This window comes from Ixodes scapularis, unplaced genomic scaffold (assembly GCF_016920785.2).
Source record: "Ixodes scapularis isolate PalLabHiFi unplaced genomic scaffold, ASM1692078v2 PGA_scaffold0__279_contigs__length_252992795, whole genome shotgun sequence".
Taxonomy (NCBI): Eukaryota; Metazoa; Arthropoda; class Arachnida; order Ixodida; family Ixodidae; genus Ixodes; species Ixodes scapularis.
The window spans coordinates 125884557-125906448 of NW_024609835.1; the positions used below are offsets into that span (position 1 = coordinate 125884557).

Here is a 21892-nt window from a genome sequence, read left to right on the forward strand (position 1 = left end):
AGTGTTTTTGTTTCCTCCCTTGACACCAATGCGCACTCATATATAATAACATTGGGCTTCCTATTGCAAATGGTCCGCCCTTATTAGTAACCAAACCTCAGTTCTCGTAACTAATTGGTATTTGAACCCTCGAGGCTCTCTTTAAGTCATATATGTAGTCAATGTGCGCGAGTGCTAACGCTGATTCCTGTTCCTATAAAGCCTTTTCACACGTATCCCGCACGCCGACGGTAAAAAAATATTCAAAATGTGTTACACTATTAACTACACAAGTTGCGCGCAGAATGATGTAATGCAATTGCATGGTGAGTATAAGTATCGGACAACACTTTACGGAGTAAGGCAAGAGACGCGGTGAAGCGCGACGAAAAACACGAATTCAACGCATCCGCCAATGCGCGGACGGGAGAACGGAGCAACAAGTTGAAGCAACCTAATGGCGGCCGCATCACGTGATTCCAAGATGGCAGCGCCCATGCGGCGGAGGGTGAAAAGGTCTATATTGGGCAGTAGCTGGCACCACCTAGCTTAAAAACCTTTCTACACCTTTCCAATTCTGTGTTGAACGTTTGTATCCCGCAAGACTGTATAACCGGTATAACCTATTAGTTTTATGCGCAATTTCACACTTCCCTCGATTTCTTCTACCAATCTTGTAATCCCCTATTTGTGGCTGCTCTGTGGCGGCATCGACCGCCAAATGTAGTGGACGATCGGCATCGATGGGCACTGCCACAACTGTTTTGTTCCTTGGAGCTTGTGTTCGAGTCGCCAATAACGATCATGAATGTTTGAAAACATTTTTTTGTGTTTTTATGTTTCGAAACAAAAACAACAAGATCCACTGCAAGCACGTTTGACGTCAATCACTCCTTACGCCGCATTTCTTCGATGATGATCGACGGCCATGTTTTCTTTCTTCGGCTGTTCTTTCTTAAAATTGCGTTCACGTCTATCGCAAAGGAACCAATGTCTTACCATTTTGAGCAGCAGCTCGGCGGTAAATTCAAATCTCTGTATGCTTGTTGTTCAAGAGCCGTAAACATCGCACAACGCGCCCATCGTCTCGCTGGTCTCGTTCCTTCCCGAAAAGAGCTTCGTTGGCTTCGTCTTTATTGCGTTAAGGCGCAGTACAGTAAATTCTTCCTCCTGCAGCCATGCCCATGGTCACCCAACTTTTGAGAATCCGCCAGATTCAGCAAAAGTTTCCTATTTTGTATTGGCCGTCCCTCAATGGGGCAGGGCGCCGGCTTTCTCGGTCACCCGCCGGTGCCGGTGGACGTAAAACATTAACCTTCGGCTCATTTCGGCTCCGGCGGCTCGATTTCGGTCGGAAACCGGTCTCAAAACCCCCTTCCCCGGCGGAAAGGCCGCCCGTCCCTTTCTTTGGGATGAGGTGAAAAAATCGGCTGTGTGAACGAGGCCTTAAAGGTCGTCTTTGACATATTCCTCTTGATGATTGCTATCACAATTCATAGACAACCAGCAATAGTGATTTCTGCAACAATTTTTATTATATAGAGGGTGTTTCAGAGAACTCGGGCCAAATTCCTCCTGCAAAAACTAAGCATCGCACAAAAAAAAGGTTGATGCCGTGTTGGTGTCTGCCCAGAGCCTTTTTAGAAAAAATAATAATTGAAAAAAAAAAAAAAAAATAATAATTTTTGTTTTGTTTTTTTAGAAATTAACTTTTTATTTGTTTATTTTAAGGTAGTAGTTTCAATTAGTAACCAACTCGGCATCATCAATAACCCCTATGTCAACCCTTTTTAGACAACTATAAAGCATGCCGAGCGTTTTACTATGTTTTGAAAAACCCTTCAATTCTGACGCATTTCCTGGTTCTAAATTATTATCCAAGCGCTTCTTGGCGGCAGCTGTCCTGCCCTCCGTCGGCTGAAGCACAGAACCAAGGCCAGACAAGTCGCTATACTTAGTTTAAGTTTGGGTCCTAGCGCAGCCGATGTTATGAGCCGAAGGGCCAATCAAACAGCGAAAGAGGCACAACGTCGTGGCATGCTGTGCAGTTGAAAGGACTAGCCGGTATTCGCCGTCTCTCTGTGCATGCTCCTCCATTGGCTAGTCCTATCAAGTGCAGGGAGCACGCCACGACATTGCGCTTTTTGCGCTGTTTGATTGGCCCTTCGGGTCATAACATCGTCCGCGCTTCGATATAAGGTGAAACGAAGTATAGGCTCCTTGCACTGTCATCGCATGTATACTTTGACAACCATGTAAAAGGAGGAGAGGGAAGCTGCTTTTGTAAGAATTTTAAGTGACAGGTTACTCTGGGAGGAGAATAGCGACGTCTGTGCAGCCACCTCGGTGGCTCTGAGTCGAGAGCGCTGGCCTACGGATCCCCATGTAGCGGGTTTGAATCCCGGCCGAGGTGCCCGCAATGCAGGCTCGGGCACGTTACCTGTAAAAAGTAACAGTGTTACAGTTACAGTTACCTAGGAGGAAAAAGTAACTCTTACAGTTACAGTTACCGGTTTAAAAAGTAACGTGTTACAGTTACTGAAAAAACAGTAACGCCATTACTTTCTCGTTACAGTACAAAAATTGAACACAAGAAATCACAAACTAAAACAATATTATTTTATTTGTTACATTATGGTGAGAAGAAAAGTAAACTGAAAAGTTTTAAAAAGTCAAACCCGAAGGGTGTTTCTTTTTTGCGTCATTCGCCATTTCAGCATTTTGATGTGCATAATTTATTTCCAATACTTCTTATAACTTAGAATCAACAGTTTTTTAAAATTGTCATCGGCCCGCGTCAGTGAACGTTTTGGGTTATTTTTCACTCTGAAACGAATGAGGACAGAGATGGTCACATAATTACCTTATGGGATATACCTGAAACGCCAATTGCGGAAGTCATGTTTACTCGAGCGGCTCTTAAGAGAAAAAGGTAAAGAAGCGCCGGCTTTCTGCACATTATGGGGACGGCTTGCTTGAAAACTAATAGGGATGAGGAAACAGTGAACGGCTGGGTATAAAAACGACAGCACTTACATATCCCAAACACAGCCCAGAGTCCAGACCGAACACTCGGAGACATCGCACGACCACCGACACCCGCAGATTGTCCCCGCGAGAGAAGAGTGAGCCAAAGTCGGTGAAACAGACATTGTTTGCCGCCCCTACCACCGCTGGCGCCGCTTCCTTTATCTCCAGGTTTCGTGCTGACTTGTCCGTCGTCCATTCTGGGTCGTGGGCTAAACCAGGCAATTTTTTTTGTTTGTTTATTGCGAAACCACGCTTCTTTTCTTTGTTTGTCAGCGAGGAGTTTTGGAGAAAAATACTTCCAGGGTGGCAATTTCTATGTCCGTGAAAGTGGGTTCTAATTTATATAGTAAAAAAAAAAAGAAAGTAACTGTAACGGCCTAAACAGTTACAGTTACCTAATAAAAAAGTAACAGTGCTACAGTTACAAGTTCCCAGTATTAAAGAGTAACGCGTTACAGGTAAAAGTTACCGGAAGAAGTAACTGGTTACCGGTAATGCATTACTAGTAACTAGTTACTGCCCAAGACTGCCGCAATCTGACGGAGGCTTATTGCGGAGGAGGCGCCATGTAACCGAGCTTTCGGTTGCACGTCAAAAGGTCCCCAGGTGGTCCAGATTAATCCTCAGTCCTTCGCTGGGGTGTGCCAGATGCCCGTCGTTTGTTTGGCACGTAGAACCCCCAAATTTGACTTTGCGACGTTTGTGCATATCCGGGAGGCACAAAGGAGGATCCTGATGAGAGGGTAGCTTCTTCTTCCCCTTTTTTCTGGAGGTCATCGGAGCGCTCTTTCTATGACGTCATATGCAAGCCACGTATAGTCTCACTCGCCCACCCATTTTCGTACAAATTAAAGGAGTGTAGCGTGCGTGCGCGTGGCCAGGCGACAAGGAACACCTCACTGTTCGAAAGAGCATGACATTGCAAGATTGAGGTTTGACTTTTGGGCTGGCTTTGGTTCCACACTTCAGCCGTCGGAGGGCTGAAGTGTGGAACCTTCAGCCCTCCGACGATTAAAACACAAACTTTGCATAATGTGGAAGGCAATGAAAGGTTCTACACGTGGTAGTATTTTAAAAGCGACACTAAACGTAGTCTACTAAAAAAGTCCGCAATTTAGGTCACAGTTCTCCGCGGAGGCATGTTTGGAGATTTTTACAAAAATTGGAGTGACGAATAATAAATAGCAGTTACCTATAATGTCGTCTTGCATACTTCCATATATATCGTACTAAAAAAATATAGACGCTCTCTTTTGAATACTTCTAGATTGAGAGTGATTCAAAAACGCCACTCACGACAATCGTCAAAACTTCGTTTTTCTTTCCTGCTTCTTTGAGATTTTTTTTCTCAGAAACTAAACATGTCAGGACATTAAAATAAAAAGGATTGTTCTTCCTGGAACATGTGCCCTGAAATATAAAAATTTGAGGCAAAATAAAAAATATGATTGCATCTCGTTGCCTGAATCCAAATGAAAACGCCCATATATATATTCGGTTCACGACAAGCAATTGGTAGCACAGCAAACTACCAGCACCATTGTCAACAATAGTATTCAACAATATTTTTAATTATTCCGCCTTTATAATGCTCGTGAGTTTCAACTTCTGGTAAATTTTATGGGGTGTATTTATCAAGTCAAGTGGTGCCCCGTGCACACTGAGTAAAAAGACCGCAAACCAGTCATCGAGGGAATGGTGGTGCCTACAAAAGCTCCTTTTAGCCATTCTCACGCTGTGAGTGACTATAGCACTTGTGTCAGCACTTCACAGTTCTGAAATTTGTTCCAAGCAATTTTTTTTATTGCACACTGAAGTGCACCTGAGTTGAAAATGAGTTAGAGCTGAGACGGCTGTGAAGAGGAGGGAGTGGCGCTAATTTGGGCGGGTGTAGTACTCCCGAAAACGCTAGGGAACCTGTGAACCTAGTGCCAGACAAACTGTGTGATTGCCTAGACAGTCGAAGCTTGAAATACCGCTTCTGTGCTCCATTTAGCGTTACGACAGATGCAGTCGTGCGATACATTTCTGAGTGTCCGATCGACTGGGATAGCTCGTAGCGTCCGCCACAGTCTGTCTTAAGGTGAAACGGAGTATAGTTGCAGTTTTTCTTTTTTTGACAAACGTTTGAAATCAGAAATCTACATTGCCAAGTTGCCATGCTTAGTTCATACTTCTTTTTCCTTTAAGGGAAAGTTGCAGAGAGCGAGTCTGACCACCAGACTGTTGATGAAGAGGAGGAAGAAGAGGAAAAGGTCTGTGTCTGGAGCTCTCTTAACCCATTGGCTACTGCTCGTGTCGCGCCGTCTGTGCCGCATGTTTTTCTCCTAAAACGGCCACACTAGGCGTGACTGATTTGCTTGTATAATAAGCTCTTACTGTAAAACTCTGTGCAGTAAACAAGAAAACATGTTTATTTACATGCTTCAGTGATTCGTTCAAGTCTGCGAATCACTAAGCCTTCACAAATGTTTCCTCGTTTGAAAGACTTTGAAAGGCGTCGCACAACCAGTGCTACCTTGTCGTGATTTCGGTCTCTGAACTGCTGTCGGAATCGCCCCTGTCGTCGACAGAAGGCTCCGAAAACTCACTATCCTCAACAGACGTCTCATCATCATCGCTGTCGAAGAGGATATCTATGATTTCATCGTCAGGAAGGCCTTACCGTACACGGGACGCTGCCATCTTCTCCAAGCAGGCAGCGATCGAGTGGGAAAGATGACACACAAAAGAACAAGCTCAAACAAACAAAACAAACGGAATGACTTTCACTATCTGTTGGCAATGTATCTAACTAGACAACCCCAAACCTACATAATGTGCCATCTGTGAATGGCTCTTTAAAACAGAAATTCATGCAGCCCGGCAAATTGCCGGCTTTGGTAGCTAAGGAGTTAAGCCCTTGGCTTTTTTGAGACTAAAATGCAAGGAGCCGCACAGAGGGACTGCCTTCTGTTTCAGCACTCCGAGTGCCAGGTTCAGAACATGACCCCCGTGTGGTCCCTTCCTCATAGAATCCCCGGGGCATCGCATATAGCCTTAGCTGCATTGCTACGTAAAGCGCCTGTATTTTCGCTTTTAGGTTTACCACATAGAACCATATTGTTGGCTGCCATTCAATAACTGTTGGAGTGGGTGTAAGATGTTGGGCTTGCTCTAAGCTGGTCATACATCACTAGTGTACAACCTCAGTATAAATCGGGGAGCTGCTCTGAGGGAAAATACAGTAGCATCAAAACTGTGTGCAGCAACGTTGCCTGTAGCATCAAACAAGCTTTGCTCTTTTGTTAAAGGAGGGGAGTTCTGAAGTGATGGATGCAGATGCACTCCAGCTGTCAATAGAAGATGAAGAAAAGCTCTTGAATGAAGAGGTAAAGAAAAGAACCAATTTTTCTTCTCTTGTGGCCAATGTTTGCTAGTGATAAGTTGACAGAAATAATTAGGCATTTATACTTTTCAGGAGGAGAGCTTCGACAAGTCAAAAGGTGAGTACTGGCGGGGAAAGGGTGTGGCATTTCTCCTTCCCTCTCCCAAGTGTGCATCACTCTACCACATCCCGGGAAGCGGCATGCAACAACCTTTCGTCGCCTCCTGAGGAGCACGGCGTCTACAACAACAGAACAAGCTAAGCAGCAGTGCGGGACGTCAGCCAGCCCCCCTCCTGCCATTCTGGAGCCGCGTCAAGCTACACAAGAACGCAGACTGCGGGAAACGAAGGCTTTCCTGGCACGTGGAACTCCGGGCCTAGAGCGCCGGTGCATCGTCCACTCAAGGCCGCTTCTGCGGCGGACGTGTCGAGGATTTTCTACTGGCCGAGCCTTCGCTAAACCTGCACCTCCAATGAGTGCGGCCCCACGGCGCAAAACACGCGGAGCGGAGGAGGAAAGGAGCAAAGAAAATGGATCCACATTTGTAGCTCTGCCTCTCCTTGCTCTAGGCCATAGTAGCGCTTGACCCAATGCATTAAGTCACGCACATTTCTCATTTTCTTTGGTGGCTCTATTATGTAATCGTTGCCAGAAAAGGAAAAAGGTTGAGGGGGTTTTAAAGGATTATCCCGTGAGGCAGTGGATACAATGAATGCAGTGCCCCGCATTCGTTGTTTGAAGAAGGGATCCTAAATAAAAAAAAATAGAACTTGTTCTCGGAAACGAGGCTAGTGAGTGGGCAGGGAGCGCTTTGTTCAACTAGGAGGTGTTTGAGTTAAGTGCCACAGAAAGCTCGGCCCCCTTCCCAACGAGAGCACCCGCGCTGCCTAACGTGATGCGCGCAATCTGAGTGTCGCAGCAGACCTTGGCCGGCAAGCCAGCGGCGCGCAAGAGAGGACGTGAGAGCGCCGCGGCCCCCGTCGCCTGCCTGTGCCCCACCCCTTTTCCTCCCTTGCCTTCCCTCCGCAGATGAAGCCTCCCATCAGGAAGACGCCAGCGCAGACGGCGGCACTGACAGCAGCGCCACCCCGGACGCCAAGGGAGCCAAGAAGAAGGGCCCCAAGGCCGGCCCCAAAGACCAGGACAAGGCGACCTCGTCCACCGAGCCGGGAGCACCTGCGAAGGAGGAGGGAGGGGAAGAGGGCGGGGACACGAAGAAGGAAGAAGCGGCGGAGGCTGCCAACGATGCACCAGCCAACGCGGCTCCCACCACCACCCCTGCCAAGGCCGCCGCAGCAAAGAGGTTGGTCTTGACGTGCGCACAGAGAGGTTTTCACGGCCCCCGGGGCGGCGTCGGCGGGAAGCCACGGCGGCGCTGCCGTCGCCGGCCCCTTGGGTCCTGCCCACGAAACGTTTGGGGACGGCACTGGAACCTGGCGGTGAGGTGCCGCCAACATCGCGAGACAACCACCCCCCTGCACCGCTGTCATTCTCTTCTCTGCGGGGCTGTCGGACGGTTTCCACGCGCCGGTTTGATAGCGACTCCCTGGACACCCCCGGGAATGTCCCAAGGGCGGTTGGGAGGTCCTCTTGGCGCGTCTTAGCCAAGCTGCTTTCCGGGGGAAGACGACGCCTCTGCAGTTTACTGCCCTTGCCGTTTTGGGAGCGTGGGCGCCGACACACGCTCGCAAGCCGCGTCCCGGGACTCCGCTGCTGTTTCGTGTTGCGTTTCTTGCGACTTTGAAGAAGGTGCTGAACGAAGAAAGAAGACCTTGGCTTTTCCTCTGGGGGACCATCATTTCGCCCTGCAAGACTCGTACAATCACTCTCCGTCTGCTGTCATCAAAGTATTGCTCTTGTCATTCAAGCTTCTACTCTTTACCTCCCAGGGGATCATTAGCTATATTTTAAGGCATCATCAGCTTTTGTAGATATTTAGGCTGGCCTAGCTGCACCCTTTCTTCCGTAGCACTCGTCATTTCTCGAAGTCGTGTGCTTCGAACGATTCATTGAGACCCAGTAGCTGAGTGTAAGAGGACTTCCAGCGCCTGTTCCTGTTTTGGGTCCATGAGAAGACAGCCTTGGTACGGTAGGCATCATTTGTAGCTGTCTGGAAGCTGTACCAACGCTGCAAGAAGACTGAAGAAAGCTGCATTCTGTACTGGCACCCACGTCCCACTTCCAAAAGTTACCGAGGTTCCGGTCCGTTTCATGCCTTTGTTCGTGTTGAAGCAGAAGAGAATCTTGCAAGTTACTGTCCTGCAGAGTAAAACAGCTGCCCCGCTTTGGATCGGAGGAAAGAGGAAAAAAAAGGGAGCACTTCAGGGGATGTCGTCACCACTAGGTTCCTTGCCTGCCCGACCCGGCATTTGGTGTCCCTTCTGACCCTAGCTCCCCTGTGCATTTTGGGTTGCCCCCAGTGCTTCTGCCAGAGTGTTGAATGTTCTCATTGTTTTTTTTCTCCCAACCTTTTTGTGTACCAGCGCTGGAGGGAAAGTGGCTTCAAAAGTGGCTGGAAAGAGCAGCAAGGGTGAGTTCCTTGTTATCCTTGTCTTCAGTCTGTCTCCAGTTTAGAAAAGTAATTTGTTGTAAAATAATGTCTTGTCGACACTAAACATAAAAATATTTGCATTGTATTTTTTTGTGGTTTCACTCTTCCGAAGGAGGGATCAGATGTTCAGTAGTATCACAGGTTTCAAAATTCAGAATCTGCACTTTATGAGGAAAGATTGTTGCATAGCTCCTCTAGAGGCTTACTTTGAAGGGCAGTGGACGTTTGTGTTCTCACACATTCATGTTTAGTAGTCTTGTCATAAAATACCGAGCATGTACTCGCATTGCAATAAGCACCCACCCTCTACTTCTGATACATTTGAAATAAGCAAAGGACATATCAGGTGCCCACCCCACAAAACTTGTGCCCGCTGAGCGTCAGTTGCTTCTTCGTTAAGCCAGTGCAAGGCTGTGAAGCGAAGCGATAAACCTTGAAGGCAGAGCGAGACACAGGTTCCATAAGGAAGGCATGGCTGCTTTAAAAATTACCGGTTCCTTCTATATTGTTCTGTCTTCAAATGGGGGCCTACCCTATACAACGTGCCCTTTCTGCTTTTCTGCTCAATGACCTAACAAGCACCCACTCCATTTTTTTTTGTGATTATCTCAAAATTTGGGCAGGTGCCTGCCCGATCAATACTTGCGCGTGGTAGGGGAAGTACCAAATACCGATTTTGTTTTTCCAGATCGGGCTTTGTCAGCGATGCCTTTATAGTAGGGCATACCTTTGTGTACCACTTAATTTGGTATTTGCGAGCCTTTGCTCCGTTTCATGTGTGTCATGCTTATCTAACTGATGTAATTGAACAAAAGAGGAAAGGCTAGATTTTTCTTTTGTTGAGGAGATTCCCCGCTCTCAAAGGGAGACCTGCAGCTTGGTTCGTTACTTGCAGCTTAAAAGCATGCTATGTATCCTGCACTGCTCAGTTTTGTCATTCTAAGTGCTTCTAACCCTAATCATTCACTTGAAAGAAGTTTTTTGTAAGTTGCATCTAATCGCTCCTTTCAGGGAAGACACTCATAAAGCAATGGCTGCGTGCAAGTAGGCATCTTCACCTTTTCTTGCGTCGAAATAGCGTCTCTTGCTAGGCACTTGTCTGGTATTCTTTCTGGTATAGTCCTGCTGAAACTGCGTTTTCAAGTGTGCATTTTATATAATGCTGCTGAGCGGTTGTGTCAAGCTTTGTGTGATGCGTGAGGGAAGGCCGTATCGCTGGTGGTCCATGAGTTTTGCTTACCTGACTGTGCGTGCATGCATGCAGACCACGGCAAGAAGGCAGTGGCACCGACTTCGAGCGGGCGCAACCTGTGGGTGAGCGGCCTCTCTTCGTCCACCCGGGCTGCGGACCTAAAGGCACTCTTCAGCAAGTATGGGAAGGTGCGTGCCAGAGAAGGAAATCCTGCTGCGTGCTGTTTCATCTTGTTTTGTTTCTCTCGAAGTGCCCAAAGGCAATATAGGAATTTTAAATGGTTTCCAAGTGCATCAAAATAATATAGCGGCCAACGAAATAATTAACGTGAGCCACTGGTAGGAATTCAACTATTGGAGTCTGAATTATCGATCCTATTCTAGATGAGAGCAGTTATGTGCAAGCGTGAAACCGGGCCTATAGATGGGTTGCGTCGTTAAATTGGAAGACCTCGCATGAGGAAGCCAGGTCTCCACCTTCCTCGTTCATTAAGATTAATTTTGCTGCCAGAGTACTGACCTGCAGACTACGTTTGTGTACCTCGGCTCAGGTGGTGACCGCCAAGATCGTGACCAATGCCCGCACCCCGGGCGCCCGCTGCTACGGCTTCATCACCATGGGAGCCATGGAGGAAGGTACGAAGTGCATCCAACACCTGGACCGCACCGAGCTGCACGGCAAGATGATCTCCGTCGAGAGGGTGCGTGTTCCCGACCTTCTCTTGCGTGCTGCCGCAACTGCCGTTTAATTCCTCTCAAAGCCAGAAACATTGTCGCACTTATATTTTGAGCGCTTCGCGACTACTGCGAGCCCTGTCGAGGTCGCGACCATAGTTACCTGCGGATGGAGAACAGCGGGGAGTGCTTTCAGTTGCGCCATATCCAGTGCGAGCTTCCTAGCATTGGTGGCACTTTGGCCAATCGTTAGCTTGGAGCATGCACGTGTGCAGCCGTGGCATAAGGCAACGAGCATGTGCCAGAGGCCGGGCATTTGAAAAACACGGGCTGCGGACTTTGTCTTGTTAGTGACTCGTATACGCCCGTTCGTGATGCATCTGTCGATCTTCCAAGCCTTACCTGGGCACCGAGGACAGTAGGTAGTCCTTGGAGTTTTGGTAAGCCCACGTTTGTGTGGTTGAAACCTTGTCAAAACTCGAGATGCGCCACACACTCTTGTCGGTTGAGCGACGAGAACGTCCGAGGTGCTCGAGGGGCGTTTCGTGACGCTCTTGTCCGTCAAACAGACCAAGTACGAACCTGGGGGTGCCCTCAAGAGGTCGGAGGCCAAGAATAACCAAGCCAAGGCACGGGCCGCGAGCGCCGCTGCTGCCGCACGGAAGGAGGGCAAGCCTGAGGCAGCCGCGGCCGCTCCTAAAGTCGCCTCTACCCCCGCCAAGCCCAAGACGACGGTGAAGAAGGTGGTGGCTGCTGCCACCAACGGCAAGAAGAAGGTGAAGCCGAAGGCGCCAGTTGAGAAGGCCGCCGGTGAGTGCTCGGCTACTTTTTGTATGTTCGAACGAAAGTCTATTAACCCTTATAGGGGGACATTACCTAAGAAAAAAAATTCTGCAAAAAAATTTGATTTTGAAAAATATATTTACACTGACTAAATCCTAGAGAGTAGTATTCCCAGGAAGTTTCATTAGTCTGCACAGCATAGTTAATTTCTTATAAATTATTTTCGTTGCACTGATGCTTTTTGGCATAAATTTCACTTTCGGAAAACAATCGTTTGTTAAAGGGGCCCTGCAAGCACTTTTTTACTGGTTTAGTTTGCACCGAACCTGAGAACACTGAACGTAGTAACTTAGTGAAACTTTTCTTTTCTCGAAATTCGCTTTATTTTAAAAGTTATAGGCAAATGAAAATTACAAAAACAAGCAAAAAATAACCTCCCTCATGACGTCCTTGGTTGCTTGAGTGGCCGTGAACTAGACGAGGGGTAGTTGGCTCACCGCGAGCGCTCACGGCTGCCGCACTCCGTGTCGACGGCGCGAGAGGGCGCCACTAAAGCATGTTCTGGATAGGCTGTATGCAGCAGGCAGCCAGAGCGGCTCTCATTGCATTTGCTGCGCGATTAAACACTAATTCGGCATGACACTTCATCGGCCACAAACGACAGCAAACACGGGGTAAAGATATGTTCAGAATGGGAGCCAGTTCGCGCTGCCATATCGCGAAACGGCCAAACCACAAGACAAAGCTTCTCGCCGAAGGCCTTTGGGACGCTCGGAACCGGGCGGATCCTCCTGTTCATACGACCGTAGCGCCGCCGCGTACATCCGGGACCTTTCCGGCGTCGGCGCCTGATCTCACTACTTCTTTCTAGTATGCGCCGCCTTTTCCACCGCTTGGTGGCGGGTATGTCGACCGGTCATTTCTTGTTTCTGTACTTTATAAACTGCACTCGTTTCTTTTCTGATCTAAAATACTGAACAAAAACTACTTTTCTATGTAATTGAAACGGTTCGCGCCGCTTATATTTTGCATTTCGACTAAAAATAAGTTTTTAGCGGCTCTGACCAGTAGTAAGCTCAGGACCAAAGACGTCACATTTTGCGCGTTTTTGGTACCGCGGGTCGCCCTCGTCGGTGGAGGAGGTTTCCGCATCGTCCGGTTAAAATATGACGCACTGATATTTAGTTACTCTCTCCGTGCCCGCTGGCTTGCCCGAACCCCAAGAGACTTGGAAACTGCAAAAAAGGTAGACGCTTAAATATGATTGCAGGGCCCCTTTAATGGGACAAGAGAAAAGACTCGCTGATTGTTTTTTTGTTTTTTTTTTAGGGGAGGGTATGTTTTTTATAAAAGATGTTAAGATTTTGTCGACAACATTAAAGGAAAAAAAAATATTTGATATTTTACTGCGATGGTAACAAAATAGATTACTTTTTGGAAATTTTGCTTTCACAGTTGCACTCCAGGCATTCTGCTGCAGCAGATCTAGAGTAGAAAAATGTTGAGTATTACATTAGTTTCCTAACGATAGATTTCCTAAATGAAGTCTGTGTGTTCCTGATAAAACAACTATAATTTATTTTATAATTCATGTACACAGATGAAACTTTGCACTGCATTCTGCTTTGCAACTGCCAGTATATACTGGAAATTCCATTCCTATTAAGCCATAGGTTCAAAGGTTGACCCTCTTGGGTAGGGTCCCTCCTTAACGGTCAACTTTTTTTTTCTTAAAAGATGTTTTTTGGTGTCTAATTTTGTTCGCAAAAAATGGTATAAAGAAGGGGGCGAAGTCGGTGTTGTCTGTAGCCGTTGTCTGTAGCAGTGGAAAATGGCACCTAAATTTTCATTGGCTGAGCGAAACGGCACCCAAATTCTCATTCCCAATAAAACACAAAGAAAAGCACAGCAGTGCAGATGCTTCGTCACAGAAGCCAGCGGGTGCACTCAAGATCAGAACGGATGCGCCTTAAAAATAAAACTCGAAGGAAGGCACAGCAACGCAACGCTTTGTCACGGAAGCCGGCGGGGTTCGCCGCGCCTGCGCAGTGGGGGAGCGTAATGTCACCTCTGAAGCGCCGTGTGAAAAAGGAAAACTTAGTGCGCTGCTTGTAAAAATGCACTGCATGTAGGAATGCAAAAGCATTCCTACATGTAAGCAGTCTTAAGTGCCTCTGCCGAATTGTTTTTAGTTATCTAGTGGGAGTGGGTAGAGTGCTTGCAAGCTGATTAGGTTTAGAAGCATCAAATCAATATAGTGAAGTTGAAAAGCTGTCACCTTCCTTCTGTCCAGTTTCGTTTTGGCGCATCAGCTTCTGCAATGTTCCAGCGGCTTCAGATTCCTAACCGGAGGCACTCCACAGAACTTAGTTGGATGATGAGCTCTCGTTGCCTAAATGTAATTCCGAAAAGCGTAAGAAGTCTGAATTGGAAGAGCCGGTGCTCCCTTTGGGCACTACCGCTAGGGCTGTGTTACATCATTTGGAAACTAGAAATAGTCCAGCAATGCGAAACAATCTGTGAACATAACATTTTGTACTTCACCAAAGGCATAACAAATAGCAACACCTCCCGCGTTCAGGTGGGCACTTTCAAATGCGTAATCACCGCTGTACATGTAGGGCAGGGGTTCTCAAACTTTACGGTCTCACGGAACCCCAGGAAGCCTCAAATACGGTCGCGGAACCCTCCCCCCCCCTCCATATTTGCCCACCGAAAAGCAACAGATGCACAATTGTAGGCAATTTTGCTTGTGTTGCTTCCCATATATCCCCACCATATCAATTGCAATGTCAGTACAAAGTGAGATGAAGGCGCTTTGCACGGTCCTGCTGCGCAGCCAGCGGCATGGGGGGTGGGGGGAGGAGAGGGGGGTTGCAATATGGGTGTTAGCGGAACCCATGAGACCAGCTCGTGGAACCCCTGTGTTCCCCGGAACCCAGTTTGAGAACCCCTGATGTAGGGCAACGACCGTCGTAGGGTTAAAGGCAGGTGAGAAACGAGCTCAGCTTGGTTCTCGTTCCAGTTGGAAGATGAAGGATCTTGTGCGGATTGAGCGAAGCCGGGGAAATGTGGATATCAAGGTAGCGGTTTCACGGGGCAACTACCGTATTTACTCGCATAATAAACGCACCCCCCACAACGGGCATCAATATTTTGACTTTTTTTTTTTTTCCTCCCGTAATTAACGCACCTCCAATTTTCGGATCTACGAGTCTCGAATTGCGTCCAATTTAGCAGGCCACCAAGCCAGTTTTCTTTTGCTGCCAAGTGGTCAGGCCAAGTCAACCCAAGCCAGGCTGCTCTTGTAATGGCCGCAAGTGCGTAGTTGCGGTAGTTACGGAAGTGATCAACCGTGAAACCGAGCGTCGCGCACACTTGACAAAGCTTGGGTTGAGGAATTGCCGAGCCCCGGACATTCTTGGCCTATCGGATGCTTTAATGTCAACAAGCAAGCCTTCGTCTGTGGTCTGCTTTCGGACAGTGAAATCGTGGAAGTGGTTTGGCCTAATTTCATATACTCCGGGTAAATGCGTTTATTTAATCCGCAACAGAACGGCAGAGCGAGGTGCACACTCTGCTGTACGCTGAGAGTGTCTGGTAGCCTCTCTGTGAACGAAACTTGATCCGTGCGAGCGGGCTTAGGGGGTGGGGGGTTGGACTTCCTACGAGTTCTTATACGCATAGTCGTGGATTATACCTGAGCGTGCCCGCCAGATACTAGCAATATATATCGCCTTAAAAGGTGTATTGCTTTTCGTGCTGAGTGAGCTTGGTAGGGCGCTTTCCCTTCCACAAAAGGCACCCCGAAAGCGCCCTAAAAAGGTTTGCAATTTATAAAGCATGGTTATTGTGGCACGCCCCCGACCAGCCGTGGGTGCGCGCGCCTCCATCTCTGGAGACATGCCACAGTACCTTGCCGTGTCATATTGGCACCTAATATGACATTTGCACACAGTGTGTAAATGCAAAAATGTTACCCTGTGTAATGATCCCCACCCCCAAATATGTGTCGATTTTTTGGGAAAGAGTGTTCATTATGCGAGTAAATATGGTATTGCTGTGCTGGAGGCTGGTCATCCGAAAGAAACTCCCTGTAGTGGTGATTATAATGGTGCTAGTCCTTGAACATGGAATTAGATTTGTCTCCCCTGTCCACTCCTTGTTCCTTATTACAGTGATCTGGTTGCTGCACCAAACCTTGCTAGGTTTCACTAAAATTTGAGTAATTTGTAGCAACATTGTGCCAAAAGCTCATTTCACTTTATCAAAACAGAAACTAATAGCTCACATTTTTAAGAAAATGGACGAAAAAGGGGGTTAACACACAAAACGTTTTGTCCGTTGTTTCGTTTGTCGTCTCCGGTTTTTCTAAAATGTGTAACATCAACCAGCTCACTACTCACTCTATCTTCACTAATAACTGGGTCGTTGTTACACTTACAGGTTGTTAGAGTAAGCTTGCGCAAATTTTCAGGATTTTTGGGTATCGCTTAGAATAATGTGTGGTTTGATGTGATCTTCATATCAAACACCACGCAGTGCACGGAAGTTTCACAATACTTCCGATATTTGGTGGTCTGTTCAAGCGGTTTCATTACTTTTGTTAAATTGGCTTCTCATCGCGCACTAGTGCACTGTAGAGAGGCAACTCTCGCGGAGTAGACCACGATTCTATGGATGTGGCTTTGCCGCAGTGCAGCCTTCTGTTAAAGGGTGAGACCTTCTCCCAGGCTAGAATAGTACATGACGGCACGTCGTCCACGGAAAAGAGAGCATTGACTGACAACATATATGTGGCAGTACCATTTACACAATAAAATTGCAACTACAGTCGCCGACCGGTTTTTCAGACGCTGGTAATTCGGACTTGTTCGATATTTCAGACCTGAAGGAGGAACCGTGACCTAGCTGATTTTTTCTTTCGGAAAGCAGTACATCGGACTCATTGACTGCAGTGCAGCCATGTAACGGAGTCTTGCGGGCTTGTGGCAAACTGAGATGGCAAAAAAAAAAATGAACTGCATTCATGCTGACAATCCATGTGTCAAAGGGATACTGAATTGAAACTTAAAATATACCTCTCAGATTCAGAAATGAGTTACATGATCAACTCTCTCTGCTAATGACAGTCGCACATTTGTATTTTGAATGTATTGCTATATTTGTCCTTCCGACAACCGATTCCAGCAGGCGCTCGGAGACGAGCCATTGGAGAGTGCGATGCATCACTGGAGACATAACATCAGTTGGGCCAGCATGGGCAAAGCTGTCTGCCACCTGGTGTCGTTACAACTTGGCCGTTGCAGTTGCTCCTCCCTGCAGGAGTTTAATAGGCTGGGAGGGAGGGAAAATCTCGTTCGACAGGGCTCGCGCGCACACAGCTTGACGCGGTACTTCTGCGGCGCTGCTTTTATGGTCAGAGTGACGTAACGACTTTCAATTTATTCCTTTTAAGTAATGTTTTGGTGTCTTTTCAAGCAAAAGAATTGCTGTCTCCGTGGTGTGGCGAGGACGATATTTACATTTAGACAATAAGATAGGTGCTAGAATTTCGTTGCAGTATTTTTTAATGAGTGGTCAGTTTTAGATAGAAAAATGCCGGGACAAGTGCAAGCTTTGAGTCATGCCGTTATGCCCCAGCCTTTGCAGGCCTTTGCAGAGTTGACTCCTAGTAGATGTCATTGATTGAAACACATTTGAGATTGCAAAGACTCTTTTTGCTCAACTAATGAGTATATTCCTTTCCTTCTTTTTTTTTGGTGACAGTCAACACTGGCAAGGAGGCTGCTACCAAAGAGTCTAATGCCGATGATGGCATGGTGGTGATCGACGAGAACACTAGCAAAGATGGTATGTAAGTCTGCAGCTTCTAAGCTAGTGGTTCTCAAATGAGGGTCCGCAAACCCTCTGGGGCCGCCGAAAGCCTTCTTGGGGTTTCCGTAGCCGTCGGCTGTTAGTCAAGCCCAGCAATAGCTTTGCCAATCCAAAAACTTGGTGGTCAAGAACCACTGTTCTAAGCTGTGGAATTTTACCCTTCCCCTGGATGAGGCCAAAAAATCCTTTTCCCATGGCCGGATTTTCCGGACTACAATCTGCACCTTGTGTATAATCCACAAAAACAAATTACGGCTAGAAAAAAAAAAAAAATCTTTTCCTTGGATAGTTTAAACCCAGTGCATAGTTTGCATCCTGTTCTGTCTGCGGATAGACAGCACCTGGTTCGTAATTCACACACATAAAGAAATTTACAAAAAGAACGAAGACCAGCGGAGCTGTACTCGATACACTGTCTGCTTCTTCGTCGTCGTCGTCTGTTTTTCGCAATGTTTCCTGCAATGAATTCCCACCAAAGTGCCCAACTACCTATTCTTCTATTATAGCTGGAAAGGTTGCCGCCATCTACGAGCGACGGCGGAAACCATACTGGTTGTGTGCTTGCCGCCGTCGCTTATAGATGGCGGTAGCTGTCCAGGTAAGTTTGTGTCGACATACATGGACACGATCCTGGGGAACCTAGCCCTTAACAGCTCCGCTGTAAAATTCTTCTATGCATCGCAGTTTTGAAAAGTGTCCACCTCATTAGTACATGACAAAGCATGTGTCATACAAAATGTATTATTAAATAATCTGTCATTCACAATATTCGTTGTGTCTCGTGAGAACGAAGGATAGGGAAAAGAAAATCCTCGCACAGTCCACAACCGTAGGTGGTTGGCGAGGCATCAGATTTCGACTTCAAATTGCACGTAATCCGGTAATATTGTAGTTGGGCCACAATTCATCCACAGCCCATTTGTTTTTGTGCCTTTCCTTTCCGGCCGAAAAGAGTCCAAGGAGAAGCACCGGGAAAAGCGTCCTACGGTGCGGGAGCGCCGCCCGGTGCGCAGCCGCTCCCGGGAGCGTCCGAGCGTGCGCCACTCGTCGTCCTACCCGGTGCGGCGACCCTATGAGCGCTCGGGCATGGGCTTCTTCCGGAGGCCCAGCTTCTACCAGCGGGGGCCCTACTTCGGTCGGCCCTCCATGGGGGGTGGCAACTTCAGGAGCCCCTCGTTCGGACCCCACAGGGGGGCCCCCGGTGGTCACGACATGATGGCCGCACGCAGGATGCGGGTGCGTCGCTCAATCTCCTTTTAGTCCGCTTGCGGGTGTGGTCGCCGCCTCTCGCGTCGTACAGGGTTGACGAGGAGGGGGGGGGGGGGGGAAGCGAGGGGAGCGTCCAAAGCTAGTCATGAACGAGGTGAGAACAGCAGGAAGGAACTAAGGTGGCCCTACCTCCGGTGCAGGCTTCCCACCTTTGAAAACACATCGGCATCTCTCTCCACTACCTCGAGCGCGTGCTGGAGGCCAGGTATTCGGAAGACGCGCCCTGCCGTTCTCGTTCTGTCCGTGACTGTAGAACGACGAAAGGATGGGAATCCAAAGACTGGAGCAACGACAAACCACAGCCCGGTGCTAAGCCTTGCAGATTAACGTTGAACAATGGGTTTGACACGAGCTGCAGCGTGAAACGGAACGAAGGGGGAAACTAAGCAACCGACCAGTGGTGTACACAAAGTTCATTGGAAGGCAGACAAACTTAGCTTGGTCTTTGGAAGCTAGAGCAGAAAAGGAAGGCAGTATGCCCTAGTTGACATTGGCAAAAAGCTTTGTAACAAAGCTAAAAAAATTTTAGTTTGGTTGCAAAGCCTAAAGGGTGCAAAAATGTTTTTTTTTTTTTTTCACAGTTATGGTAATTTGGAGCGATGTGTGTGTGTTTATTCAGCTGGAAGTTAGTCAGCCCCAGTGGGCATCTAGTGTTTCAGCTGTAGATGAGAAATTTAGCGAGTGCAGCACGGCCACTGGCCTGGGGGTCTTTAACTTGCATCACGCAGTAGTGATACACGACTGCACGCCGGTAAAATGCTCCTGCAGATGGAAACGGGCAGGGATGAAGATGGAACCCAGGGTCTTTGAGTTCTGCAGCGCAAGCTTTCGCTCCACGTGCTTCGAGCCGGCACGCGTTGGCCCACTCGGCCAGCGATCCCCCAAGTGTTGCAGTGAGAGGGAGCAAGAAACTTCACTGCAACCCCCATGTCCAGCAGATCGTTACGATGAGCCATGTTCAGCGGCTTCCAAAAACCGTGCGCAAGCTAATAACTTGGGAGTTGAGTCCGTGCTGTTTTTTGTACTCTAGCATTGGCCAGAACAGATTTTCTTCCAGGCTACTCATTCCTTGTGTGGATATAAAGTTATGCGAGATCGACGTAAGAACACGTTCAGGGTGCACCAAGCAAACCCTTGAGGACGGACCGGCTCCTCTGCTTTCCTCCCAGGATGAGCGCATGCGCACACGCGACCGCCTCGACCTGCGAGAGGAGGAGCGGCGCAGCTTCCACGACAGCATGCGTCAGCGGGAGCTGGAACGCAAGCAGAGGGAGGAGTCGTATCGCCTGGAGCGAGAGCGGGAGCGCCTCAGGCAAGACCATTGTTTCACGTGTCTTTAACCATAGTCAATTCAAACCAAGGCAAATTCAGTGCCAATGGATCAATGGATGGCGCTGGATTTCAGAAAGGGTCTTTCTAAAATTCAGCGCCATCCACGGTAGGCTCGTGATAATTCAGCCTAGGATATTTCATACTTAGGAGTAATTCAAATAAATTTTAAAAAATTTGGTTGTTCCACTATGTTGTAAATGTATTTACGAGCCGCTTAAAGGACCCCTAAAGAGGGAAAGAAAAAGTTATTTTTTTTAAACAGTTTGAATGGGACACTTGTGTCAAAAAATTAATTTTATGTGAAAAAAAAAAAAAATTAGTGCAATATTGATGGCGCAAGACTCAATTTAATCTGCAGTCCACCTCCTTTCCACTTGTTTCCTCTCGGCATTTCGGGCGCATGGGGGAGAGGTGGATCGGCTTTGCCTTCACGAGACCGGGATGGTCATTCCGGAATGACCCGTGACGTCGTGGACCTTGCACGCAGAATTTTGAATAAATCTCTCGCCGTCAATATTACTCTTACAAATAAAAAAAATTTTTGCATAGTTTATTTTTTGACACGCGTATCCCAACCAGACTGTTTAAAAGAAACTTTTTTTTTTTTTTTTTCTTTTAGGGGCCCTTTAATTTGAGCTGCGTTTTCGCGTAATCCACAATTTTTTGTTTTCGTGGCCCCCTTGACCATGCTTCATACCGAGCAATAATGCACTGCTGAGAAGCAACGCTTGCGGAAGCAGGGCTTGCGGGTGTTGCTTCTCCGCAGTGTACTGATGCTCGGTGATAAGTGCACTCAACGAGGCTCAAGAAGGGCACTCATGAGCTATGAAAAAGGGCAATGCGTAAAAATTTCCATATCAACTTGCGCGGGTGCTGTGAAATGGCGGCACGGCATAGGTTCACGTCGCGGCGTCTGCACAAATTGTTACAAAAACTGGCGCGCGGTGCTCAATTTCATCGCTCATGTGTCCCCTGCTTACTAGTCCACATTAGACAACTTCTTGGCCTGAGGAACAAACTTACTTTTGTTTTGAGTTGTCATGTGCTGCCTGAACAGTCCATGGTAAACAACATTTTTGAGAGATAGGTAAACTTCATACATTTCACAAAGTGCTTCATGTGTCGCACACCTGCTTATGATCAGTAGGCCCAATGTAGAGGAAATCTTCAAATATCTGCTTTGTATGTGTAGCCATTCATCTGGCAAATCATAATTTTATCTCGCATCACATGTAGATGAATTTCTGATAATTCAAACCTATGGTAATTCAAACAAAATTTGTGGCTTTCTGTAACTTGAATTGATGAGTCTACGTAATCCTCAATGGACGTTTTTGCTGGATGAACTAACTTAATTTTGTTTTAAGGTGTCTTGTTCTGTCTAAACTGTCCACAATAAAGAACATTTTTAAGGGATGAATAAACTTATTTTGTACCTGCCTACGATTAGAGCGCTTGTGCAGAGCTTATGATCAAATATCAGGTTTGTATGTGTAGCCACTCATATAACAAATCATAATTTTATCTCATTATATTAGGACGAATTTCTTTTAATTTGTACAAAATTTGTGGCTTCCTAGGGTTTGAAGTGATAAGAGTACCATAGCGGCTCGTATATCAGGTCAGCTTTTGGCGCGCTAATAACGGTAAAAACATGGTACTTTGGGAGGTATTAACGAGAGCACTGCCAATTTCGAACGTCCACGGCGGGCGGGAATGTGTTTTTTGCCGTAAAGTTCCCCCTCGACTCTCTTCGGTTTTGATGGTAACAAAAAGACCGGCGGTTTTTGTGCCCTGTTGCGGGTTAAGGAAAGCAGGACAAGCGCCTCCTTCAAAG

The 21892-nt window shown here is 47.4% G+C and overlaps 1 protein-coding gene across 1 annotated transcript in view; it reads left to right on the forward strand.

Moving 5' to 3' along the window:
• LOC8035054 (scaffold attachment factor B1) overlaps positions 1–21892 on the forward strand; it is a 37495-nt gene that overhangs the window by 5877 nt on the left and 9726 nt on the right. The window contains exons 3-13 of the mRNA XM_029993439.3: positions 5200–5264; positions 6303–6380; positions 6470–6494; positions 7407–7680; positions 8861–8907; positions 10193–10308; positions 10671–10820; positions 11364–11604; positions 17347–17430; positions 18407–18690; positions 19893–20035. Of these exons, the coding sequence (XP_029849299.2) occupies positions 5200–5264; positions 6303–6380; positions 6470–6494; positions 7407–7680; positions 8861–8907; positions 10193–10308; positions 10671–10820; positions 11364–11604; positions 17347–17430; positions 18407–18690; positions 19893–20035 (1507 nt within the window). The remainder of the gene's footprint in view (positions 1–5199; positions 5265–6302; positions 6381–6469; positions 6495–7406; positions 7681–8860; positions 8908–10192; positions 10309–10670; positions 10821–11363; positions 11605–17346; positions 17431–18406; positions 18691–19892; positions 20036–21892) is intronic.